The sequence below is a fragment of the Puntigrus tetrazona genome, chromosome 17 (genome assembly GCF_018831695.1).
Source record: "Puntigrus tetrazona isolate hp1 chromosome 17, ASM1883169v1, whole genome shotgun sequence".
NCBI classification, from domain to species: domain Eukaryota; kingdom Metazoa; phylum Chordata; class Actinopteri; order Cypriniformes; family Cyprinidae; genus Puntigrus; species Puntigrus tetrazona.
Genome location: NC_056715.1, coordinates 20,954,437 through 20,980,999, shown reverse-complemented (window position 1 = coordinate 20,980,999; position 26,563 = coordinate 20,954,437). Strand labels below are relative to the sequence as shown.

General features: G+C 39.3%; 2 protein-coding genes across 6 annotated transcripts in view; one reads left to right on the top strand and one right to left on the bottom strand.

The window, feature by feature from the left end:
- ttbk2a (tau tubulin kinase 2a) overlaps positions 1–14,595 on the bottom strand; it is a 15,266-nt gene extending 671 nt beyond the window's left edge. The window contains exons 1-16 of one of the 3 annotated variants that reach the window (XM_043263754.1): positions 14,324–14,594; positions 12,608–12,753; positions 11,504–11,651; positions 9,965–10,038; positions 9,180–9,320; positions 8,102–8,206; positions 7,920–7,985; positions 7,737–7,829; positions 7,521–7,646; positions 7,280–7,437; positions 6,958–7,162; positions 6,659–6,870; positions 6,006–6,564; positions 4,006–4,338; positions 2,010–2,893; positions 1–102 (exon numbers count right to left, since the gene is read on the bottom strand). The exon at positions 1–102 is cut by the window's left edge and continues 671 nt beyond it. In XM_043263754.1, coding sequence (XP_043119689.1) covers positions 1–102; positions 2,010–2,893; positions 4,006–4,338; positions 6,006–6,564; positions 6,659–6,870; positions 6,958–7,162; positions 7,280–7,437; positions 7,521–7,646; positions 7,737–7,829; positions 7,920–7,985; positions 8,102–8,206; positions 9,180–9,320; positions 9,965–10,038; positions 11,504–11,651; positions 12,608–12,676 — 3,275 coding nt within the window. In that variant the 5' untranslated portion in view covers positions 12,677–12,753; positions 14,324–14,594. Of the gene's footprint in view, positions 103–2,009; positions 2,894–4,005; positions 4,339–6,005; positions 6,565–6,658; positions 6,871–6,957; positions 7,163–7,279; positions 7,438–7,520; positions 7,647–7,736; positions 7,830–7,919; positions 7,986–8,101; positions 8,207–9,179; positions 9,321–9,422; positions 9,444–9,964; positions 10,039–11,503; positions 11,652–12,607; positions 12,754–14,323 lie in introns of those variants that run through there. The other 2 variants (XM_043263756.1, XM_043263755.1) reach the window with 2 other exon arrangements.
- Positions 14,596–15,851: 1,256 nt separating this feature from the next.
- ganc (glucosidase, alpha; neutral C) lies at positions 15,852–26,496 on the top strand. Of its 3 annotated transcripts, none has more exons than XM_043263391.1 (24): positions 15,852–15,984; positions 16,160–16,216; positions 16,322–16,424; positions 17,493–17,620; positions 17,728–17,904; positions 18,007–18,028; positions 18,111–18,177; positions 19,348–19,444; positions 19,579–19,762; positions 19,903–20,047; positions 20,522–20,757; positions 20,830–20,956; positions 21,105–21,184; positions 21,667–21,810; positions 21,885–21,981; positions 22,073–22,174; positions 23,168–23,411; positions 23,591–23,655; positions 24,381–24,457; positions 24,546–24,620; positions 24,695–24,808; positions 25,709–25,821; positions 25,936–26,075; positions 26,183–26,496. In XM_043263391.1, the coding sequence occupies exons 1-24, from the start codon at positions 15,950–15,952 to the stop codon at positions 26,275–26,277; spliced, it is 2,724 nt and encodes a 907-aa protein (XP_043119326.1). In that variant the 5' UTR covers positions 15,852–15,949; the 3' UTR covers positions 26,278–26,496. The 3 variants fall into 3 exon arrangements, with proteins under 3 accessions (XP_043119326.1, XP_043119327.1, XP_043119328.1); XM_043263392.1 differs by having other exon boundaries at positions 15,853–15,984; positions 25,975–26,075; XM_043263393.1 differs by lacking the exons at positions 24,546–24,620; positions 25,709–25,821; positions 25,936–26,075; positions 26,183–26,496 and having other exon boundaries at positions 15,853–15,984; positions 24,668–24,803.
- Positions 26,497–26,563: the final 67 nt, after the last annotated feature.

Below are 26,563 nucleotides of genomic sequence, written 5' to 3'. Positions count from 1 at the left end.
TGCGGAGAGCCACGGGGCGAGCTGGCGTGCATTAGCTGGGCCAGACAGGTCAGCAGATCTGAGTCACTGGTGCTGCCAGCACGAATCCTGTACCGCCGAAGCCTGGAGGAGAAGTCAAATGAAGTCTACTATAACCGCCAAATGCAACTGATGAAGAAGTAACACGCTACCTGACACACATCTACAATTATAAAAAAAGGCTTTAGCTACTGCCTAGTAACCATCGGGAGCGCTAAAGCAACTACAAAGCAATTCAATACCAACCACTCAGAACACCTTAGCACCCGTCGCTTTAACGTCTAGCAATTATCCAGGTGATGTGGTTGGGTTCCAGGTGGTTGCTTAATAGTACCCGTGACACACAAAAAAGGATCAGTCGTGGCCTAACGGTTAAAGCAGGGGGTCAACAAACTTGATCCTAGAGTCCTGTAGGGTTTAGCTGCAGCTTGCTTCAACACACCTGCTTGGAACTTTAGAGTATACCTGATAAGACCTTGATTAGCTGCTTCAGGTGTGTTTGGTTAAGGTTGGAGCTCAATCTGCAGGGACCGAACTTGGTGAGCCCTGGGTTAGAGAGTCGGACTTGTAACTGAATGTTGTGGATTCGGTACCAGCAGGGATTGTAGGTGTACTCTCTTCCACCTTTAATTCCACCTTGACCAAGTTAACACTATTGAGCAACTATGTTCTTTTCTTACTGCGGTGTGTTTCTTCTTAAACGGGTGAAATATAAAGCACAAATCCAAAATACAGAACACCATCTCTGGTTACACGTCACTCACTCGTAATTGAAACTATTTTTATGGTTAATTGGTGCATTGCCAAGTGATTGCTAAAATGTACTGGGTGATTGTTATCACTAAGGTATTCTGTGGTGTTCTGGATGGTTGCTAGGTGGTGGAAAGCATTGCTGACTGATTGCAAACACATACTGTGGCTAGAGTGTTCTTGGTAGTTAGGGACACTGCTATCTCTGCAAACATGCTATATTTTGACAATGTCTTCACCATCTTTCTGGCCCTTGAACGTGGTAGTTATGTTAATGTCTATACAAGGTCAGAAAGTTCTAGTATTTCATTAAAAATATCTCATTTTGTGTTCTAAAATTTAATGAAGGTCTTACAGGTTTGAAAAGACATGAAGGTGATAATGAAACACACCTGAATAAACTCATAAGCTCATTTGGAAAAGACTCAAAGAAATGTGTGTCAGATAAAAGAGACATGCAGTGTTGGGGGTTCACCAGGACCAGGATTTATGAACCACTGATATAGGATGTCAGGAATTTCAGTCTAGGACAGTTATTTTACATTCACAGTCCTGAAGAACCCCCAACACTGAACATTATAGAAATGACTCTAAGCTAACACACCTGATTTACCTCATTAGTAAAACTATATTTCAAGCGCACTATATTTCAAGTTTTCTGAAGCTGTTCCATATGAGGTACAGATGAATATTTAACCTATTTTAGATAAATATTCACATAAACTCTTCTTTCAGCTGTGGCGCTGTCATCGCGTTCGGTTATTGCAGTCAAAATGATGAAACTCTCTTAAAGAGCACTCGATAAGAGATTTAAAGCTGTCAAGAGAAAGAGCAGATTTAATACACTACGCATCAATATCTCTTCCCTTTTCTATGCAGGCTGAGCTCTGTGGTTATTGTTATTTCAAGTTCATCATTGTTGAATCGGTATTGGCAGATACTCAAAATTTTCAGTGTCGTATCGGATCTGTTCTGAAAAAATGGTATTGTTGCATCCCCAGATAGAACCGTGTATGCCATTGGTCTCAAACTCAATTCCTAGAGGGCCACAGCTTTGCACAATTTTTTTCAAAGCCTAATCAAACACACCTCATCTAGATAAACAAGGTCTCTTGTTTTACACAAATTACACAATTTGGTGCTGTTTGGAGCTAATCTGTGCAGAGCTGTTGTAATCCATGAACTGAGTTTGAGACCAATGATGTATGCACAATAATATGTTGGCTATGTTTGCTACCTACCTTCCATCCATGTTGGAGCGGCTAGGAGGTTTCCCTGGTGGTGGACGGGGCATGAAGTGAGCAGTAATGGCTTCCCCGCTCGTTGTGGGGGTAACTGGCCGTGGTATCTTGCTCTTCCGCAAAAGTGGGCTGGAGGATGAGGACAGTGAGAGAGCATCATCTCCATGACGATCGGAACGAGAACCCAGAAGTGACTCTTCATCTTGAGAGCGTTCAGAAGAGGCAGAAGAAATCTGGTCCCGCTGCATAGCAGCCACGATTACACGCCTGTCAGAGGATAACGACGGGGAAGCAGAGGGAGAAACTGGAATGTGGTGAACCCTCCTCTGCAGCAACTTCTCTTTAGCCGATCCAGGTGGTGGATCCAGAAGGCTGGACGGTTCTAACACTGGGATACGGCTGTGCCGTCGACTGGGGTCTTGTTTGGGCAAGGAGACTGGAGAAGAAGTGCCGTTTCTGGAAGGAGCATCTTCCTTTCCCTCCCGCGGAGTGAACTGGTTGGGCTCAATGATGGGAGATTCACTCTTTGGGTCTTTTAGTTTTGGGGTCTGGTCATTGCCATATCTCTGTATGTCTGAAGGAGGTGTGAGACAGCCATTCATCAGAACTGGGCTACGAGGAGAGGTAGGTGTCCGTGGAGACGGCACCAGGCTTGGCACAGGGCTTGAAGGTTTCTGAGGGCCATTTCCATTTAACAAAGGATCCCCTTTAACATTGGTATGGCTGGTGTGCTGGAAGGCAACCTGCTCCTGTGGGGAGTGGATATCAGCTGTGTTGTCATGTGGATGCATCTCATTGTTGCCATTTTCAGTATCGCGTCTCTCCAGTGGAACGCTGTCGGATGCAGACTGTGAAGACAGCACAGAGGGGCGCTGAGCTGTCAGCTGAAAGAGGGATAGAGAAAATTACCTATAGGTTACATAAATGTTTATGTCCTTGATGTCACCTGGGGGTCACAAATTCAGGTTTCAGTCTTGATATGGATGCTTGCATTGGAAACCAAACATGCTTGCATGCAGATATAAACTTTTCTTTGACAAAAACACACAAAACATCTTCATGTTAGTGAAAAGAGAATGTCTAAAAATTATAATATACTTCTTTCCAGGGGTGTCCAATCCTGCTTCTGGAGAGACAGAGTCCTACAGAGTTTAGTTCCAATTTGTTTCAAAACAACAAGCTGGATGTTTCTAGTAATCCAGAACAACTTAACTGGTTCATGTGTGTTTAATTACAGTTGGAACTAAACCTTGCAGTACAGTCACACGCCAGAAGCAGAATTAGACACTCTTGCTTTAGACAACTTGGAATGGAACGCAAAACCTGGCTGAATTAAACAGGTTAAAGATGGTTAGTCACATGTTCAAAAGGAACGAAAACACATAAACCCTGTTCCAAAACCTAGTGACTAATTGAATAAGTGAATAAGTATTACTTCACAAGCACCACGTATATATCTTCTGAAGAGACAAGACTTGATTTACAACCGATTCCAACTGAGTTTCGAGTTAGCATGATGCTACGTTAACACCGTAGCCCTTCAGAAGCAGGACTAGACACCCCGGTCATAAATAGTAAAATGTTAAACAATAAAATTTACTAAATACCTAGAAAAGACAACCTGTTGTACAATACACCAGGCTATAGTAATGTTATTACACTGCAAAAGACACTAAAAAGCCTATATGCTACAGTTAAAAAGTCACAGATTATCTTAGGACACTAGGCAGACCCAAACCTAGTTCACTAGGTTTACCAGGAACAGAGGTATTAACAAAGTACCCAGTTTTAAGAGCAACCTTGACAGAAAAATTTTGGAGCATGCATAATGGACAGAACAGTATTCCTGGGGTTCTTTTGAGGAGAGAGCACACAAAAAATACTCAAATACAAAAATACAGAACATAGATAGCAGTAAGACCGGAGTGAAGACATGTTTGGTGAGCAGAGAGATGGTGGAAGTTATGGGAAGCACGGAATGGGAGTGCCTATTCACCTGCTGAAGCTGAGCGCGGGTGATTCGTATGACTGAGGGGAACTTGGTGTTTGCAGCAGTCGCTGGAATGGCAGGAAGTTTCCTGCGTCCAGGCGAATGGGCAGCACGAGGTTGGGAAGGAAGTGGCAGCGAGGCGTGGCACGAGGAGGTGGAAGTGGAAGGGTGGTGTTGGTGGTCTGCAGATTGGCTGCGCCACATCCCAGGTGGGGCACGCTGGTGGAGGGGGTCCGATAGGGTGGTCAGGAGGGTGTGCGGACTGGGGGAGCGCAGGTGCAGGGGGCTGCACGTCCTTGCCACAAGCTCCTCAGGTTGGGATGCAGGAGAGGTGGGCAGCTAGAAAAGGATAGTGGGGAACAGTGGAAGGGAGGCGAAGAGCGTTTAGTGAGGGGTGGTGAATGGGTAGGAGGAAACAAATAAAAAAAAAAAAAAAAAATGGGGAGAAAAATAGTAGGAGGTAATGAAGGAAGCAGATGGTTATGTCGGTAGGAGTTCACTGACATCTTCCAGAGACCGCAGCACTTAAATCAAACCTCGGGATCAGGTCAGTAAAGTGCTTGAAACTGCAACAACTGTAATAAATAAAGCCAGCTTTATGTGGTTTTACATCATTCCTTCCACTGACAGTGTCTTGACCTGGGCAGTGAGGATACAAGAGCTCAGGTAACAAGATCAGCTTAGCTCAGACTACCATAAGCTTACATCACAGACCTGAGGGTGAGCGGTCTTTATCTCATTACTGTGAGCTGCCCTCAAAGACCACCTTTATCCTGCTGACACTTGTGAGTGTGTGGCACAAAAAGTGTTAACCATATTTACTGCATCCAGAAAAGAGTAGCAGAAAAGAAACTATCATGAAGGATGTTTCAGTGAAAAACACAAATTACTGTATGGTTTACTAACAGGCACAGGAGCACAGGAGAGTTCCCCCAAGGGATAGTTCACCCAAAAATTCAAATTACACCACCCTCAAGTCATCCTAGGTGTATCTGACTTCCTTCTTTTAGATGAATACAATAGAGTTAAAAAATAAAAATATGTCTTGGTTCTCCAAGCTGTATAATGGCAGGAAATGGATGGCTATATTCAATAGTGCATCATTAATCCATCATAAAAAGTTCTCCACATGGCTCTGGAGGGTTAATAAAGGACTCCGGAAGAGAACTGATACATTTTTGTAAGAAAAATTTATATTTTAAACTTTATAAACCGGAATCTCTAACTTCTACTATCTGTCGTATGTGCATACATGACAGAGTGGAAGAAAACACATTGATTCACTTCAGGAGACCTTTATTAACTCCCAGAGCCCTGTGGAGCATTTTTATGATAAATGAATGTATTTTATTGGACTACAGAATACCCTCATCCGTTCATTACCATTATAAAGTTTTATAGAGCCAGGAAAATTTTTATATAACTTAGATTGTTTAAAATAAGAAACTCATATACACCTAAAAAAAAAATGTAATTTTTGGATGAACTATACCTTTTAAATAACCTCATATTGTGTAACAGCAGGAACTACACACATGCATTTAATCAACTAGTTAATATACTCTGTGTACGATTAAAGTGTTGCCAGGATGCTTGGCAGAGTGTTACGTCATTCCTGTCTGGCTTGTTCATGTTTGCATTTTTAAGGTTAACAGTCTAAAATTCACAGCATTTAAATTTACTTAGAAATTTGTGAGGATTTATACAGACTTTATATGAAATATTACTGTGTAAAAATACGTATGTCAAAAGAAAAAATTCTCTCTCAAAGTCATTGTGATTTGTACTGAATTTCTGACTACTATGCGGCACTGTTATCATTCGGTTCAGGTCCCCTTAGGTCATAGCAAGATAACACCTTTAAAAATGTCTTGATAAGCTAAAAAATTACATTATGTTTGGCACTTTTGTCATAACTGAGGAGCTGTTTTGAAAACTTTACTGAGGACAGGACTAAAGATCATAGACCAAAATTCTAAAAGTAGACAATTTAGCAAAAAAATTACCTGTGTGAGTGCTCCTTCAGCCATTGCCTCACCAGGACTGGTGGGGGTAACAGGGGGTCCACCAGCTGCTGGAAACACACTGAGCTCCAACCGATCCATCCTTTGTGGGCCCTGGATTGTGTGAGGTGTGTGTCCATCTCCATGTACAGGACTAGGAGTGGAGTCTTTATCCGGCGATTCATCCATTGGCTGCAAAACCTCTGGCTCCTCTTCACACTCATCGGATGGGCTACTAGTGAGTTTAGCCTCACGACCTGGACTACCTCCTGCTGCCTCTTTGAAGTCCTGCAGGTCAGAGCCCTTTTCAACCATCACCCAATCACGCAACTCAACATCTTGTAGACCTGAGCTCAAGTTTAGAGCAACAAAGCCACTGTTAGCTGCACCATCGCCCTGCTCAGGAGATCCCGGTGAAGCAGGCTTGGGCGAGCCACCGCTAGAGCGGAATTCCTCGTCATAGTGCCAAACGCGCTCTGTGTGACTTCCGTTCAACATGGCCATAGCAGGGACACCATCAGCGTCCCGTTCCTGTGCTGTACCAGATGGCTGCTTGCCAGAACTGGTTACAAAAACCGAAAAAATGCATACTAAGTCTTCAGAACATACAGAATAGCTGCTGAATAATTGCAGAAATGAGTATAGAAGTCACTTACCAGGCCTCTACAAAACGCTCAGTGTTGGGTTTGGGCTCCAAAGTTAATCTCTTCTCCAGCTCAAAGCTATGGATGTTGCGCAGTTTCCTCAGAAGAGGAGTCTCTCTATCTGAAGGCACCATCTCTGACCGAACTCTCACTGGTGAACCGATGCTAGGCCCTGCGTGGGGGCTCTGATTGCCTTGGTTGCTATGCTCATCCTCTGTTCCCATCTAGAAGAGAATGACAGCAGAATATGAAACCTCCAAGAATAGACAAACTGTCTACTATGATTCAGTTCATGGTACATATTACGGTACCTTCCAGACAGCTGGACAGATTCGGTTCCGGTTCCGGTCCAGGTCCTCCCAGACATCAGTCTCCTGGTTCCTGAGAGGAAGGTTCGGAGATCCAGGCAGGTTCTCTGGCCGAGCATTGTCCCCATCACTGAGCTGCTCATCTTGCAGAACTTCATCTGTGTTCTCCTTCAAAAGATCTCCAGGTAGCAGTGAGGCATTCACAATGCTGGAAGAAAACAGAAGCACCAGCTAACTCATTTTGCTAACTCCTAATATTAATACCACTACCAGGAAAATGCAAATGCTTAATAGTTCAACCAAATATAAATAAAACATGATTTACCCCATCTGGGCTGGTGTGAGGCGCGTATGGTGCTGTGGCGTGTTTGCCGCAGCGGTGATTGTCAGAGGGCTATCTGAGCTCATCCTTTCCCAATCATAAGGATCATTTTCCACTACGTTGTAGGTTCTCATGCTATTCTCAAATACAGTCCTCAGTAGCTAGATCAGAGAAAAAGTTTCACCTGAGATTGACCAATAAATGCTATATATTTCAATGATTTATTAAAGTGTCAGATTTTTACCTGATAGTCAGGTTTGGTAAAGTAGTCCAAATTACTGATGTGGTCCAGAAAAACACTGAATTCTGGGGGCAGGTGTTTCAACATGAGCCGATGATCATACGTCTCTTTTAACTTCCCCACTTGCTCCTAATGCATAAATACACAAATATCATTAGCACTTTCCAACAAACAAGAAAATGCTTTTCACAGCACTTCTTCTTCCTGCCTGATCATCACCTTGTCTTTTATCTTCCTCCAGGGTAGCTGCCCAACCAAGAACTCCACCAGCATGTAGAATAAAGACCACAAGTCATCATGTCTTCCCATTTCCTGTGAGAGTAAGACCAAACCAAATCAGATCAGACTAAACATAATCAACAACAGTGGAGACTGGGTAGGAACAAGAGGAGGGATTCTCACCTTGTTCTTATGGGCATTAACTGAGGCGTATCGTACTGTACCTCTAAACCCTGCAACAGGACGGGGCTGAAAGAGAACAGAATCTTAAATGTACACACACATATACATACACCAGTCATGAATAAAAAGTATAAACAAGTACAGTCAAATTGACTGCATTAGAAATGACTATTGATACTGACCGGTCTGACTTCTTGGCAGGAGTTTGTAAATTGGCGTGCCAAACCAAAGTCTAACATGTAGCAAGTACGACATGTGCTAGGGAATCGGCCCATCGCAAAATTGGACTGAAAACAATACAAGCAAACATTACAATAAGGTTCCTAAGTATACTGCTAGTTGTTTATAACACAGAAATATGTGACCCCTGCTGGAAAAATAAGTCAGAATGAGAAAATCTTCACAATCAAGTTTGTTGTTTTCATATTCTCTATTAAAAAACCTTTTGAATGATGCATGATTTGTTGGAATCTAACAAAGATTACTGAGCTACACCTGTCTGAAGTCAAGTTTAAGTTTATCACCAAACAACCATACCTTAGTTGCCCTAGTACCTTAAAACCCTAGTAATACCACCATAGGGAAAACATTTTTTCATGAGACCATAATGCATCATGTGGGGTATTTTGACAAATCACAGAAGTAGGGTTGGGGCAGAATGAGGCAGAAATGAGGAAGAAAATATGCTACTGTAAAATTAATACACAGCTTATAAATGGAATGGATTTTAAATAAACTTAATTACTCTGAAAATACCAGAGATGGCTTGAATAACACGATAAACGATGCACTGTTTATTGTCTTTTTTTATCATTCAAAACTTTATTTCTTCTGTTTACCCAGTTACAGAGATAGCTCCGCTAACTGCTATGAGTCCTGCTAATTCTATGGAAATATGGATTTTTCTGTGTAAAGGTGCTCTCTGATGTCCTGTATGAATGTGTTTAGAGTGGTAATGGCCAATTCATCCTTTTTGGGGAATTTACATTTATTTATGTATTTTTATAACCCCGCTGAAAAGAACAGCTAAAACTTACAAATAAAGTACATTTTTGTTGTTTAAGTACTATGTGGAGCATTGGGATCGCTAGACGTGGGTTAAATGAACAAATTTTTTGAGTACTTAAAACTTTTTTTATTTATAATTTTTCACTTGTTTTGCCTACAACTTTGCCCATGTGCACTGCAACTCATTTTGCCAGCACGGGTCACACATATTTAATCGCTATCCTTTGTTAGAGGCAGTTAAAAGTTTCTTACCGGTTTGATGTCACGGTGTAAAAAGCCAACTGAGTGGATGCTCTGAATGGCCTCCAGGATCTGCAGACCCAGTCTGAGGGTAGTGCTGACTGTGAAAGTGCCCCGGTTCATGCTCCTCCTCAGATCTGCTAAATTACGGCCCTGCAAAAGCCAAAAAGGCAACAGTTTATAATTTTTGCGGCAAAAATTTCATTTGATTGAAATTTGATTTGGTTCAATATCTTCGTGTACAGTGTATCGTACGGTTCATGGTCTTTTTCCAAATCATCCTTATCACCTTGTTAGTGGTAACTTCGGAGTGAGCAGATTAAAAAAAAAAAAAAAATTAAAAAGAACTTTTATACATATTTTTTTTAGATTTTAGCATATTTTAAAAACATTTAAATATATAAAATGTATGTTCATCTGCAACAATATCCAAGCTGAAGAGAATGAGGACATTACATCGCTCCCTTTGACAAGTGCATTCGAAACGACTAAATAATGACATGCACATGCTCTGCTGACACAAGTCTCCACTAACAAGGGGATAAGGATGATGACTTTGATTTGGAAAATGCCCATCACACATACAACACACAATACACAAATCTTACACCCCTAGTTTAAAATAAAGTTGTAAATACATTTTTTTTTAGATTTAGCCATCTTTATTGTCTATTTATTACCTTTATAGCTTTCTGTATACTCACTCTCACGTTACAACTTTTAGACTTGGAAGATTATCACAAATTAAATATAATATTAGTAATAAGTAAACGCATGACCTGTCAATCAGACCTCACCTGAAGCTCCATGACAACATAGTTAAAGCGATCATTCCGGCCACAACCGACAAACCGACAAACGTGATCTTTCCCTGAAACGACAAGATAGCATTTCATTAGACTAAATAAGAATGTATCTCCTTTTACATCAAGCAGCCATAAAGGAAGTCACTGACATATAGAAGTCTTAGAGGTAAAGCGGCAAATAATTATTTTAATTCTAAAGAACAAAGAGGAGGTGGACAATTTGACCACTTCACAAGACAAATAGTAAACAGTAAGTCGGTTTCTTTTTCCTCCAATGTGCTCCAATACTCCTTCTCCTAATGGAGGTCTGTTGAGAGGAGGGGGGTTTATGGCTTTAGTTCAGTGCGGCTCAGCTCTCCTGGGACACTCTCCGGGCCGCAGTAGCAGATCAGACCGGCCTTAGCCATATTCTGCTCTGATCTACTCCGACACACCCTACAGTCCCCAACACCCTCTCTTGCTAATATGCCTCTTCCTCAAGTCCTCTGTTATTACGATTATTCCGAGCGCATTGCTTATTTTCATTCTTTAAAAAATAGCATGCAAATAGAATGACAACTGTACAAAACACTAGTAGATTCGCATATATTACTTAAAATAAAAAAGCAATAGTATCTCGTCGTGTTTGTTTACTAACGGGTTGGGGGCAGAGAGTAGACAGAGATCTCCAGTTACAAGTCTTTCCCTCGGGAAGAGATAAAACCTCTCTGTCCTATCATACAGCCATATTACAGCCAACATGATAGTGTACATTGATTTTATTTTTCATAAGCAGAGTGGAGAGGTGGAAGAAAACCGTAAAGGGGGGGAAAGAGGATAATGATGGTGTCATTGCTGGGCTCTGCTAATTGATTTGTTGATTCTTTGCCCAGAGGAAAAGAAGATTTCAAGCTTGGCTGCTGATCCTTGCTGTCCGAAGAGCTGCTTATTTTGCTCTATTTGAAATTAAGAAATGTATACTACATGCAACCAGTTCACCAGAAAAGTGAAGTATGTAACATAAAAGTTTTTACTTAAAAAAAAACGGTACAGGGTACATAAATTTGAAATACAATGAATTTATTAAGGAAAAGCATTTATTTGATAAAAAACACTGTTTTATGAAATACTATTAGTACTTAAAATAATTGCTTTTTATTTCCATATATTTTAAAATGCAATTTAATACTGGAATTACAAAGACAACTTTTCAGCAGCTCAGTTCAGTTTGCTTTTTGGATTTGGTACTCAAGAAATGTATTTTCTATTATTATCAGTATTGAAAACATGCGTTTTTGTGAAAATGTAGCACATTTTTTAGGATTCTTTGATTAATAGTAACTTTAAAAGAACTACATTTATTTTAAATACATAAAGAAAGCTTTGCAATGTCTTTACTGTAACATTTGGTCAAGTTAATGCATCCTTGCTGAATAAAAGCACTACTTTCTTTCGAAAATAATCATACTGACCGTTTGGAATGTAGTGACTTAAGTATGCCATTTGTGAACGTATAAAAATCACATTTATCTACTCTCCTTAACCACTTGCCTTGCAGTTTCTTCAACACGGCCACCTCCATCTTCAGAACCTGTTTGGGTTGCTGAGCGGACTCTGCTTTCAGAGCCACACTGGTGTGGTTCAACAGATCCAGAGCCTCGTAGATCTCGCCAAAGCCACCACCACCGATTTTTTTCATCTGAGGTAAAAAAAAACGAAGAACAGAGCAACATCGCTGTATTACCTTTGAACTGAGAGATTAATGATTAATTATAGTTTAGTAATTACTAGTAATTAACTTGTTTAAAAAAATTATTAGGCCAAAAAATTAATTGGGCCAATTCAATTCTAAGCCAATTATTTTTTAACTGGATCACGTCCGTATTAAAATATGAAATGCATCTCAGTCACAAACTAAAATGCTAAATTTGATTGTTTTTGTCTAATATATATATATATATATATATATATATATATTTTTTTTTTTTTTTTTTTAATTTAATTTACATGACCTCTTTAAATATTGTACAGCAATAAAACTGAATTCAATTCACATGTCCTCTCCAGTAGCATCACAGTACATTCGGCACAGAAGTCAGATTAAATTTTCAATATTTTGCCATTTATTTCTCTTGGCATCGCATGTCTCTTTGTGCCCTCTTGTGCCACTTCCTCTTCACCCTTTAGATCTCCCTGTACAGTGACAAATCTGGTTTTCTCTGGGGATTATACTCGGTTGATTCAGCAGCGGGGCTTATACAACATGTTTCGTCAGAGGAAGCAACGTATTACTGATCAGTGCACTAAAGAAGCCGGTCAGTGTGTGTGTGTGTGTGTGTGTGTGTGTGTGTGTGTGTGTGTGTGTGTGTGTTGAACACACACAGCGCTACGAGATCAGCGTGAGGAGTGAGTCACTACCTGCCACTATCTCCGCATAACAGTCTCACTCACATACGCAAGCGTAAGTAAACGTAGTATCACACGCTTTCCAGAAACCGGATATTTTCCGCGTTTTCTTTCACAGTCTGGATTTTTAATTTTTTTTTGCAACCCACTATCTCTTCAAGAACAGTCTGAATCAATAACTAGACCGTCTGGCCGTTTAACAAGCTAAGCACTGCACCGATGTGCGTTAGATAAAACCTGCAGACGTACCACTTTCCATCGTTCCTTCACCAGAATGCCCGCGGACAGGATGTCTGTCTGCTCCGGCCCCGCGCTCATCCTGTCTGCGGTCGAGCTCTTCCCCTAACGCCAGCGACAGGGGTCTGGGTCTGGCATCGGAGCCCGTCTGCTGCCCACTGAACCCAGAGAAGAACATTGTGTTAGTACTGCTTCTTGTACTGTGACAGCATGCGCAACGCACAGTCACCGGCTTCATAGTCAGCAATCAAACCTGCTAAATACGAATTAAATATTTGATTAAGCGAATTGGATGCCCACGTCTCCAAATAGCACCGACTATCTGGATCTATTATTACCGTTTCTACTTAGCCGTATACGAGACTTGTCAATTAGATTTTAAGAAATGGTTTGACTAATCGAGTTTGTCACAAACCAACGTCTGCATACAACATCCAAGAAAGTATTTTAAAATAATACAGACAAATAATAATAATAATAGTAATAATATGATAAAGACACACGTGACAATCGTCGAATATTTGATGTGCGTTTCAAAATAAATCTTCCAGTGGTCTCTTTCACAAGTTTTTCCTCACAAAAGAGTGTCCAAATAAAGGTATATCCTAAACTAATTGTTAAAACGAACCGCCATTCGGTGTAAATGGATACTGATGCAATGCTGTCTAAACGCATGATGTGGGAGAAAAGAAGGATGGTATGGAAAATAATGATACAAAATAATTTTACATGAAAACGGGAATTAATTAGTACAAAGTGGCTAAGATTGAACTAAAATAATATAATGAGTCAATAATGGGTGGCTCACGCAATAGTGCTTTCAAACCGAGCAACTTTGTGTTGGTCAGCGTGAATTCGCGAATTAAACGTCAGTAAATGACAGTAATCCAGTTGTTATTTGGTTAGCTACTTTCTCTCTGGCGACGAAAACGGCTCCAGAAGAAGCCAAAGCGTCTCAGAGCGTGGCGGTCGGGGACAGCGTGTGTGAGCGTAGCGGGAAACCGAGGTTTCTAGTCCTTCTTCCGACTCCGCTCCGGGCTTTCCGCGACACGCACGCGCTCGTCCACGCTATGTTCTGGAACTGGGATAATAATACCGACGTGTAGAGCCATACGGCGGAGCATCCCACCAATTACATCAAAAAGAAAACGTGTCCCTGTCTTGTACCAAGCCGCTCCCGATTAATAAGGTCAAGCGAACGCAAATGTAAATGTAGACACCGTTAAAAACGCGATATCACCTCTCAGAAGTGACCTTTACTGCCTTTAAATAACTTAGTGATTGGCAGCTGTCATTTAAGACGTTAGCGCGCAAACGCTAAAGGACTGATGCATTCGAGGTGTTGCGGGCTGTTAAAAACCCCGTATGTAACAGCTGTTTTTGGCGTTCTGCAAAGCCATTTCATTACAGCGTACCTCGAATCCTAACACGTTCGCTTCTTAATAAACGCATCAGGCTAGCATCTGGCGTGTTTAATACGAACACTCTGCCTGTGTGAGTCTGAACTGGTTTAATGGCAGCGGCCCGCTGCTGAAATGCGATCCGCTCAGCTCGACGCGTTGCGTTGCTACAGTCAACGCCGACAACACGTCCACTTACTTCGCACGTTACATCTTGTTCATTCCGCCGGCCGTGACCTTGAAAACAGTCGTATAACTGCATTAACATGACCGCAGCTGTCACCGACGGCATGTCACAGAGCCGTGTGTCCGTGTCCATGTTACTCACCTCGATCCCGTTCCTTACAGCGCCGGGTGTGGTTTATAAATCTCACAAAATGCGGTTTGAAATCATGTCAGATGGTGCAGACACGCGGAGTGTTCATCCATGAGGACGGCGGGGGAGATATCCTTTTCTCCGACACGGGCACAAACGGCGCCGTGTTTTCGTAAACGTCCCTTTATTATCGCGGCTCCTCCAGCATCTCTGCGGATTCGTGACGCGCGTCTCCTCTGATCCGTCTGCTCGCGTGCGCGCTCGTTCGCGACGCTATCGCCCCTCGCAACAGCAAGCGCGTGCACTAGCATTCCAATCTGCGGGTGCACGCGGAGCGTCAGAGCGCGTCCGCGAGAAAGACTCGAAATTTGGGAGAAAGGCGCCCTCTTCTGTTTAAAGTCGATACAGCGCGACCGTCAAATGTCTTCATACGGAAGTAACAGCGTTGGCCTCTTGTTAAAGGGGTAGTTCACCCCAAAATTAAAATTGTGCCACTAATAACTCACCCTTATTTAATTCCAAACGAGCATGTTCATTCACATTCAAAATACAAATTCATTTATATAGATTTTTTTTTATAAAATCTGAGAGCTCTTTGACCCTCATAGACAACAACACAACAATAGCCTAATGTTCAGAAATATCAGTGAAATAATTAATGTGATATCAGTGGCTCAACTTCAGTTTTGTGAAGCTAGGAGAGTGTTTTGTGCGGAAAAAAAAGAAAAAAATGTGAATAATTATTTTTTTTGCCATTTTGGAAAGTACTACAATGCGTGTGTGTTTTCGCCTAATCAGGACTCAGATGGTAACTTGAAGAATTGTTGAATAAATTAGGTTATTTTTTTATTTCTTTGCACTTTGTTTGCATATCTTGTAGCTTCGTAAAATTAAAGTAGAGCCACTGATGTAACATCGACTGTTTTAATTATGTCCTTATTATGTTTCTGAAACATGCCAACATGTTTGAGGGTCAGAGAGCTCTCAGAATTCATTGGAAATATCTTAATTTGCGTTCCCGAAGATGAACGGAGGTCTTGTGGGTTTGGAAGGACACGAGGGAGAGTAATCAATGATAGAATTTCCATTTAGGGTGAACTACCCCTTTAAATTCCGGTCTTCTTTAAAAGCTATTAAACAACATGCGACCCCTATTGTAGGAAGAATGTACAAAATATAAATTTTATATAAATGCAATCACGACATCTGGTGAATTATGCCCATTTGCTATCTAGAAGTAAACATCTTACTTTCGGAGTCCTGTATATTTCCTATATGATGTACTAGAAACATTACCAAGGGCATTAAAACACGTTTTTAATTTCTTCACACAACGTGGATCATAGAATATATGGAACGAATATAGTTCCAAATAGATTATAAGAAAGAACTTCCGCTTCGCGCACAAGAATTTTTAAATGTGTTTTATACAGACCGATGACTCAAGCTCCTCTCAGTATTATCTAAAAGCAATCGCTGGAATAATATTTTAATATGAACGTTAAACACAACTTGAACGCTGCTGAACGGCTGAGCCATCGCGCGCCCCCTTGGGGTAATTTTACTTGGCGTCGCATCCTATTTATTGGCGAGGGTTAGAACACGCTTCAGATAACTTCCTCTTCGTTTGGCGGAATCATGGAGGTGAACGCTTCAGCTGAATCTTCCGAGAGGTAAAGAACAACGAAGCCACACCGGAACGACGTTCACTGTCGCACGTAACGTGACCGAGAGCACGCCGTTTGAGTTGTCGTTGTTGCAGTCCTGCAGGACACTGCATTAGAAGCATTAAAACATAACCATAATATTCGCTGCTTATGGTATACAGTGTATAACGTTATATTGCAGTATTGTACCGGGTGTTGAAGAGAAGTTTAAGAAAAACCATGACATACTCTTCTATAGGTGCGTTCCATTATCATCACCGTTACTGCTTTAGCCCATACATATTTGATCCATTGAAAAGGTTTTATTTATTTATTGTTTTTGACCTTTCGACTCTAACCGTAGGAGACAGAGAGATAAAGAAGCGACCCAGTACTTTGCCTCCTTCGAAACTTTGGTAGTCACAGATGGAGGAGTCAGTCTGGAGCTCTGTGAACGGGACTCTCAGGTGGACTGGCACTGCTCTTCTCTTTTTACTTCTTTTCCCCATATGCACTCACTCTTTTGCTTGCTCTCGAGACCGTATGATTGTCAGAATGTTTGATGCTTTCTGGGACACAATCATTATATATAATTATACATTGTGTGTGTGTGTGTGTGTGTGTGTGTGTTTTGTTTTAAGGCAGCGAGAAACATCAGGGCCTCATACTTGGGCCAAGCAATCAACCAACCAACAATCGCAAAAAAAAAAAAAAAAAACATGTTTAATGCCATACCACGTAAATAGCACAGTATGAACATTCATGAATGTGGTCGTTCGGTATCACGGCTCCATATACTACCGTTAAAAGGTTTGGGGTTATTACAGACTTCGAATGTTTCTTTTGTTGAGCTTGGCTGCATTTATTTTGATTAAAAAATACAGTTAAACGGTAATATTACAGTAGAATATTATTACAAGTGGAAACAAAATTTTAAAGCATAATTTATTTCTGAAATCGGTGTCGCGTTATCCTTGAGAAATTGTTTTGATATGCTGGTTTTGGCACTCAGCAAGGTCGGATTTTGTATTTAATCATTAATAGTGCTAAACAGGGCTTTAAGAATGTTTTTATAAGTACAGAGCTCCCAAAATACCCCCCCCCCCTAAACATGAAAATCTGAATAAATATTGCAATGAATGATCCACGCTACAAACTAGAAATAGAGACGATATAGTCTCTTAATGTTTATGAATTTAATAAACTCAAGTTAATTCACATTTTTGATTCTGATTTGGTTTTTTTAGAATCTGAAAGAAAAATATAGTTTTTTCACTTTATCAACTCTATGTATATAAAAATTCTATAAAACGTAAAAAAAAAAAAAAAATCAGTGACCCCATACTTTTGAATGTTAGTGTATATCAAAGTATTAGCCTCGTTATACACCACTTGTAAAGGTTGCTGCTTTGATAGAGGTTGTGTAAAATATTACAAAGTGGTCACAAATTATGTCCATGTTTGTAGTAGGAATAGTAGGATATTTTTCAAAGGCTATGTAAAAATATCAAAACATAACTGTTTGCGCCCTACAGGATCGTCTGTGTCTTCAAATACGAGCAACACAAAGTGGAACGGTCAGAGTGTCTCTTGATGAGCTACAGCCGATAAAACCACGCTACCGTGTTTCAGATGTATTGGTTGGAGAGTTGAGATATGAGCCGTAAGCCGTTAACTTCGTAATCGTTCTCAACGGGTGTGAAACGCTTCAATTTCTCAAATCTCTTCTACGTCTGCTGCTGCCAATTATTCGTTGTTATTGCTCTGCAGACTGAGAGTTCACTGGAAGAGAGAGGACTGTGTTTGTCTAACTTGGGGTCCGGGACAGTACAAGCTGTTGGTTTCCTTTTCTCCTTTCAAACTGGAGATTTCCCGTGACGGAGAGGAGATTGTGACTCTCAATCCAGAAAACAAGCTCTACTTTGAGACTCTTCAAGATCCAGCTAGGTATATGGAACACTATATGATACTGTCGTTTCATACCCCCTCATCTGGAAATGCTTGCTAATGTTGGTTTTTCCCAATTAACATGATATAAATTTGTTCCAGGTCCTCTTCAGATTCATGCCAGGTGAGAATTTAGGCTTTAATGTGAAAATGCATTATTGAGAGAGATTTCTTGTGTGACAAATCATGCGTTTCCGTCTCAAAAGGACGATGAAAATCAGTGTGGGCTGTGGAAGGAAACCTTCAGAGAGTTTGAGGATATCAAAGCAAATGGTGAATTTTTCATTTCTCAAATTGTAATGAAACTATTATTCTGTCATCATTTGTCATTCATCACTCTCGATTAGTTCCAAATTGTTCTGCTGAACACAAAGGAAGATGGTTTGTAACCACGCTGTTTTGGGCTCACTATTGACTTCCGTAGTAGGAAAAAAATACTATGGCAGTAGGGCTGCAAGATAATTATCGTGCGACATGTAATGTGCATCTTGTAAGCAAAGCCGGTTCTGTAATTGGCGGTAAATTCCATCTTGTGCGTGATTTCACACATTTACTACACGGAGGCGTTGTTCACTGAAAACCATGCTGATAATGATTTTGAACCCAGAAGTGCTCAGTTTCCTACATTCTTTAGAATATCTTTTTTGTTCTTGAATATTTTTGTGCGGCAGAACAAAGAAGTTAATAATGAGTAAATGATGACGGAATTCAAGAACTATTCCTTTTTAAGGGTGTTTGTATTGCTAATCATGCATACTGTGGGTTGAGGATGTACACAAACCTTTAAAGACCCATTTATATCAGGGCAATAGCTCTTCAAAATTCTTTAAAAATAGTTCACACTCCAACTATATATTTTTTCCAGCTGATGAATTTTTAAAATATCGCTCGTCAGAACACACTCAACTTTAAATGGCTTTAACGTGTAAAGAAGAATGTTGATGGTGTAGGCCCTGATGTAGTAATGTTATCTTAATCTTAATGTTAAAAGACTTTAACTTTAAAAGTGGGTCATATTTACCATTGCTTGGCAAAATGTTGCAGGCAAAATCCTGTCAAAAGGAAAACATTCCCCATTCAGATCTTGCATCTGGTTCAAGTTTTTACACACATTTGTCACACTGACCAATACAAAGCAGCTTTGATTGAAAGTGGCCGTGCTTTGCACATCACTCCACTATTGAGATCGAACAATGGACCTTAATGACTTTTGCTTGTAAAATAAGCAATAAGACCATGGCTTAATCAATTAACTTTGGCGTGCATCTTAAGCTCCAAGAATGTCATAGAGACTTTGGAAACTGACATACAACCTCCTATAACACCCAAGCAAAGCCATAAAAGCCACCCACCCTAACGCTATGCTGACGAGTTACATGAGCTAGCACAAAAATAATAACATGGCTACATTATAACGTATGATTGCTGACGATTTCAATTTAGGCCCTAGTTCTGTGGGGATGGACTTAAGCCTCCACGGTTTCAAGCATACGTATGGTCTTCCTGAACATGCCGATACCCTGGTGTTGAAGGACACAAGGTAGTTCACTTCATAAAATATCTCCGACGCATTCAACGCTAATCTGATTGAGAACTACCTAGAAGACAAACTAAACCAAATAGACTCTTGCCTAACATAATGCAGTTAAACGCAAATTTTGTTTTACTTCACAGTGTCACAGAGGCGTATCGGCTGTACAACTTGGATGTGTTTGGCTATGAAATCACTAGCAGGTTGGGTCTTTATGGTTCTGTCCCCTTCCTGCTAGCTCACAAGCCAGAGAGGACAGCTGGAGTGTTCTGGCTGAACGCCTCCGAGACGCTGGTTGATGTCGAGTACAACCCAAAGCCAAATGAGGTGCAGTTCTGTTATTTGTTTAACTATTGACGAAACGTTTTTGGAAATGATGGAAGTGTGGCAGAAATGACATACTAGTTAAAAAAAAATGGGTGGGGAAAGCATTTTCATATGTTTTATTTCATTTGTTGTCTCAACAGGGTGATGAAGAACCTCCAGGGAAGAAAAGCAAGATCTCATCACAGACTGATGTAAGATGGATATCAGAGAGTGGCACAATCGACTGCTTCATTTTGCTTGGGCCCACAGCTGCCGAGGTGTTCTCTCAGTATGCTCAACTTACAGGTACTGACCGTACCCCCAAATATAACCAAAAGCTAACATTAGCACTTCTGTAGTGTATTGTTGTGTGATATTTTACTGTGTTATGTTTTTTTTAAATAATTTCCACCAGTACCAGTCTGAAATAGACGGAATATAAAAAACTGCAGCTTTAAGTATGTGTTTGCGCTACAAACCAGCGTTTATTACTACCATCATTAATTAAAACAATATGAAATCAAATACCAGTTTGCCATATCAAGCAGCATGATGGACCGTTTTTATAGAGTTAAATAACTGAAGCAGCTGACACAGGAAGTCTCACACATTCAGCTAATCTTATGTTAAAAAATCAGGTGGATAAAAAGCCTTCGTTTTTGCAGTACACATTTCCGCCGCTAGCCGTCAATCTTACATCCTGCCCCTTTTAAAGACAGTGCACTTGACTTTTTGTAAGTCTGTACAGAAGTTCCTTTGGTATTTCTCTCAAACAAACAGGCTACCAGGCTCTTCCTCCACTCTTCTCTTTGGGTTATCACCAATGCCGCTGGAACTACGAGGATGAGGCAGATGTGAAAGAAGTGGACGCTGGATTTGATCTCCACAGTATCCCATATGATGTTATATGGTTGGACATAGAGCACACTAATGGAAAGCGCTACTTCACCTGGGATTCTGAGCTTTTTCCAAACCCAGCAGAACTACAGCGTCACATTCAGAAGAAGAACAGGAAGGTAAAATAACAGGCTTTTAAAGTTGAAGCGTAAAGTTGTGCAGTTTTAAATATGTATTGCATGCCTATTTAGCTGGTCGTTATTAGTGATCCTCACATCAAGATTGATCCTGATTGGACGCTTTACTGTGAAGCTAAAGAAGGGGGCCATTTTGTGAAGAACAGAGAAGGCGCCGTTTATGAAGGAAAATGTTGGCCCGGTAAGATCCAATATACACCAATTCTCTGTTTCAAGACCAGATTAAAAAAATTGTTTAGTATCATACATTGAAACAAGTCTATAGGTTAATTTACACTGAGATAAACTTTTAAGCTTCGCAATTAAAGAAGTGATTACTGCTCCATCAGGTGAATCCTGTTATTTGGACTTCTGTAGCTCAAAGACAAGGTCGTGGTATGCCAGACAGTTCTCTCTAAGCAAATATGAAGTGAGTCTCAACTTTTGCTTACTGTTAAGATTTTATCTAATTGTATTTCTTGCTTAAAAATGACAAAACGCTAATTAAATGGGTCGTATGAAGGGTCATATTTTGTGTTTCTGGTGTAATGCAGCCTGTTCGTGCTGTTTAAGATGAAAAAACGCCATGTCTGCGTTCTTGATCGGAGAAAGACAACAGCGCTACCGTTCACTGCTCAAAACGTAGTTTAAGTAATAAGAAAAAGTCACTTACTTTAATGTTGTGAGTCAGAATCACCAGACTGTCCTTCTCTGTGCACAGCCAGCATAGGCTGCTCTGCAAAGATCTCTTTGGTTTTAAAACTTTAATCTCTGCAACTTCAGAGATCTTATCTATGCGCTAACGGCTTGTAACATTTCAAAGAAAAAGGAAAATATACAATCGCATCATATGACCCCTTTAAGTGGTTCCTGGGCATAATTGGATTTAAATACCAATCTGTTGTACATTAGGGCTCAACGGAGTCTTTGTTTGTGTGGAACGACATGAATGAACCGTCCGTCTTTAACGGGCCAGAGCAGACAATGCCCAAAGATGCCGTGCACCACGGAGGATGGGAACACCGGGAACTACACAACTTATATGGTTTTTATCAGGTAAGCTCAGTCAAACCAGGCCTGTAATATAGATGCAGACTATGGTTATGATATTTTTTTTCCCCCCTTCACAGCATATGGCTACATTTGAGGGCTTATTAACTCGGTCAGGTGGCGTGGAGAGGCCATTTGTCCTTTCACGCTCTTTCTTTGCTGGGTCTCAAAGATTAGGTAAACCTCAAAAATAGGTGGACGTTATGCTCTGCCCATTGTGTTGACCGAGCCAAACAAAATATTTTACAAGTTTATGTTTATGTCACAGGTGCTGTCTGGACCGGGGACAATGCCGCTACTTGGGAGCACTTGAAGATTTCAATACCCATGCTGCTGTCACTGAGTTTGACAGGAGTACATTTTTGTGGAGGTTCGACTATTATACCATCTTGATGTCATTTCATTTTTTTTAATATATCATATTTTACCCTTCAGTATACAGATGGTTGTAATGATAATGTTGATGATAAATACTTTATACATTAGACACAGCTGTTTATGGTCAGTCAGATTATTTTTTTTTTTATATATAGAAATACATTTATGTAGCAAAGAGTCTTAGAAAGTATGAAAATAATAACATTTCTAATGTTATAAAAGCGCATATATATGTGTGTGTGTGTATATATATATGTATGTATGTGTGTGTGTGTGTGTGTATATATATATATATGTATATGTATATATATGTATATATATGTATATATATGTATATGTATATATATGTATATATATGTATATGTATATATATATATATATATATATATGTATATATATATATATATATATATATATATATATATATATATATATATGTATATATATATATATATATATATATATATATATATATATATATATATATATATATTAATGTGTATATTATAAATATATATATATATATATATATATATATATATATATATATATATATATATAATGTGTATATTATAAATTTATATATAATAGTAATAATAATGTTGCATATTTTTCTTGTATGCATGTGTGTGTGTGTAACATAACATGATAAATAGAAACAGTACACACATTATAAAAACAAACTTTTATAGATATAATTTATATCTAAATATTATATTACAATATACAATTACAATATTACATGATTAAATATTACACTGTGATCAGCATTCAAAATAACAAGAAATGTTTTTGACACTGAAGTAATGGCTGCTGAAAATTCAGCTTTGCCTTCACAGGAATAAATTCTTTTTTAAAATATATTAAAATAGAAAACAGTTAGCATAAGAGGCATTCAAAAACACGAAAAACTGACCCTGTAATCCTGAAAGGTATATGTTTTTGCTGCATCACTGAATGAATATGATTTTGTGTGTGTGTGTAGCTGATGTAGGGGGCTTTGTGCAGGATCCAGACCCTGAGCTTCTGGTCCGCTGGTACCAAGCAGGTGCTCTTCAGCCATTTTTCAGGGGACACTCTGATAAAAAGACCAAGCGGCGTGAGCCCTGGCTGTTTGGGGACGAAGTGACCACCGCGATCCGATCTGCTGTTCAGGACAGATACCGTCTCCTGCCGTACTGGTACACTCTGTTTCACCAAGCGCACACTTCAGCGCTGCCTCCCATCAGGTACTGCATTTTCATCTGCAACACAGCCTTATTTAGTATGACTCGTATCATGTGCTGATACAGTAAAATAGATTTCCATTTTGGAGAAAACATATTACATCAGAGAAGTGAGCTGGTAGGAAAGATGCATGTTGTATTCTCCGGACCTGCTCCGTCTTTATTTCTGTGTGTTTCCTCAGACCTCTTTGGGTAGAGTTTCCCAACGATACAAGCACATTTGCTGTGGAGAGCCAGTACATGATTGGTAAAAATGACCAGATCGACTGCATGATGATCGGTGGTGGAATTATTTTCTTTTCTTTTTATTTAAAAATATACTTTAGCACAAGTACGTATGGAGGCCAAAACATGAAGAAAAGAAAGAAAAATATAAGTGCTCTCAAACGATCAATTTCATCCAAAATAAATAGTTTTTTGTTTACATAATAAGTGTACGTCTTATTATGTATATTAATACAAACACATGTATTTAAGAAAAATGTTATATTTATATATTAAATACATTTATATATAATATAAAATGTAAGAATATAAATATATTCATATAAATAATTTATACACATATCAATTTTTCTAAATATATACAGTGTCATACTTTTTTACTATTAAATTTCTCTTTAAAAACAAAAAACACAGCACGTTGGCTCTGTATTAGATCTAATAGACATATATTAATGCCTTATTCTGCATGACCATGTTCTACCTTACGAACTATTATTAAATCAGCAAATTAGAAGTTTAAGAGAAAACTCGATAACACTTTATTTGGTCCTAGTTTATATTAGGTGGCCTTAACTTCTATGTACTTATATTTAAAAATAATTGCATCTGTTATTATTATTATTATTATTATTTTCGCTTTGTGTTCTTCATCCACCATTGGTAACTTACTTCATCACATAACCATACAATTCTTCAAACATAGCAGTCCGATGTCCAATACCATTCTAACTAAGGAATATTTTCCAGGCCGTGCTCTCCTTGTGTGCCCCGTGACGGATCCTGGGGTCACAGAGGTCAAGGTTCTGCTCCCAGGGTCTGATGAGGTAAGCCTACGTTTCATACGAATTGTACAGAAAACGCTGTACTGAAGGTTAAAGTGCATTCATAAGAGATGTTGTGTGTATTTGAAAGCTGTGGTACGACACACACACGGCAGCGGCACACAAGGGGGCCAGAACTCTGGATCTGCCTGTCACTCTGAACACTGTAAGGGACTCCTCTTACATCTGAACTGAACGCTAGTATTCTTACAGGGTTATTGATGCTGTATCCTGCGTTAGGTGCCCGTGTTCCAGCGAGGCGGGACAGTGGTGCCTAGGAGAGTGGGTTGTGGGTCCAGTACAGCAGACTTACAGCAGCATCCGATCACGCTCACTGTGGCCCTGGATAGTAAGGTGACCACAAGACAATACAACAGAAAGTACTGGGCGGGAACATAGTACGGGTCAGCGATGCAATTAGATCTATGTTAAATTTAACATATATGTTTACATATTTAATTTTAAAATATGTTGGTTAGAGTTTAGTTACTTTTACTTAAGGATAATTTACTACAGGAAGTGCATATAATGTGTAACAAGAACATTATATTTACATTATATAAAATAAATAAAAAGAAATCATATTTTTTGCTTATTTTTGCCAATCCCCAAGATTGGGTTTGATGATTCAGTTTCATGTTGCCAAAGTAGTATGTACTAGGTTCTCTTTATTTATATTTATATATTTAATAGTTTCCAAGCTTAAGGATTGAAAATGTTATTAACTTGAGGATTTTGAAAGTGAAGCGTAGACATAAACACTAGTATTGTAACTTGCAGTGTAAAAATTAATTAAAAACAAACAAAAAAAATATATATATATATATATATTTTTTGTTTTGTTTTTTTTTTTTTTAACAGTACACATTTTACAACAGTAATATTTTTGTATTAATTATTTTCAAATAAAAAAGTTAATATAAAAATACTAATACAAAAAAAGAAGAAAAAAATAATATCTTTACATTTTCCAAATAAATTTTTAAACTGTGTACTTGCAAATCACGTGCCCATTAACTGTTAGCAGTTATGTTATTAATATGTAAATATGTCATTAAATTCTTGTTAAGTTTGGGAACAACTGCTCTGAAATATTTAAAATGATACATGTCCGGAAAACACAGTATTTCAGTTCTGCTGGAAAAAAAACATGGTTGTATATGTTAGATCAAGTCAAGCAATAATAGAGATTTGAACACGTATGCAGAAGCATAATTACAGACTATTAATTTTGATTGTTTTTTTTCATTTTAGGGCAATGCTGATGGATTTCTTTATCTGGATGATGGTCACTCTTTTAGTTACAGAGACCAAATGCAGTTCTGTCTGCGCCGTTTCACCGTGCGAGCTGGCAAGCTTGTCAACAGGTAATGAACCAACGTCTGTCTGTTCACTTCTTCCTTGGGGGCTCTTTACTAGGTATGGAAAGTGTGTCGAGAAAAAAACCACAAGAGGTTGCAACGCATTGTGTGTTTTCAAAGAGCTCAACATGCCGTTCTCCCCGTGCCGTGTCTTTTCAGCTGTGCTGATGATCAAGGCTCGTTTATCTCGGATGACAAAGTGGAATCAGTGGTCATTCTTGGTCTGAATAGCTTGAAAAGAAAACCAAAGCTCAAATCAGGTGCGAAGAGCACAAAAGTTGTCTTCTGTGGTAACTATTAGGGGAGTGTGTAAATAATATAAACCAAAGAGCTGTTGGCCACTAAACCTTCTGTTTCTCTCTTTAAGGTTCGGTCACGTTTGACTTTGATGCAAAGCGAGGTGTGTTAACTTTAACTGGACTGGACCTAGAAATACACAAAGACTGGGAAATAGCGATATAGCGGAATGCCGTGATAGGTGTTGTGTTCTTATGTGTAATTGTGATCGGCTGAGAAACAAGCTCGACTCGCGTGACCTGCCAGAGCCAACGCGCAACGCTTGATTTATTAGACATTTTCCTTTGCCGTACTTTCGTGAGACTGTAGAGGTGAAATACGTTTTCAAAATAAGAAACACTGCAAAAAAAATGTAAATTCTAAATAAAGACTTGCCAAAGAGTATTGTGTTTTCTATGATTCAAAAGTTCAGGGTTAGTAGGATGTTTTTTTTTTTTTAAGAATTTTTTTT

What these genes read in the sequence shown, in the direction of transcription:
- ganc (XM_043263391.1), top strand. Translation starts at nt 15,950, where the DNA reads ATGGAGGTGAACGCTTCAGCTGAATCTTCCGAGAG. An exon ending in TCAGCTGAATCTTCCGAGAG is followed by an intron (nt 15,985 to 16,159) that starts GTAAAGAACAAC and finishes GTTATATTGCAG; the next exon opens with TATTGTACCGGGTGTTGAAG. An exon ending in TGCTCCCAGGGTCTGATGAG is followed by an intron (nt 24,458 to 24,545) that starts GTAAGCCTACGT and finishes TGTATTTGAAAG; the next exon opens with CTGTGGTACGACACACACAC.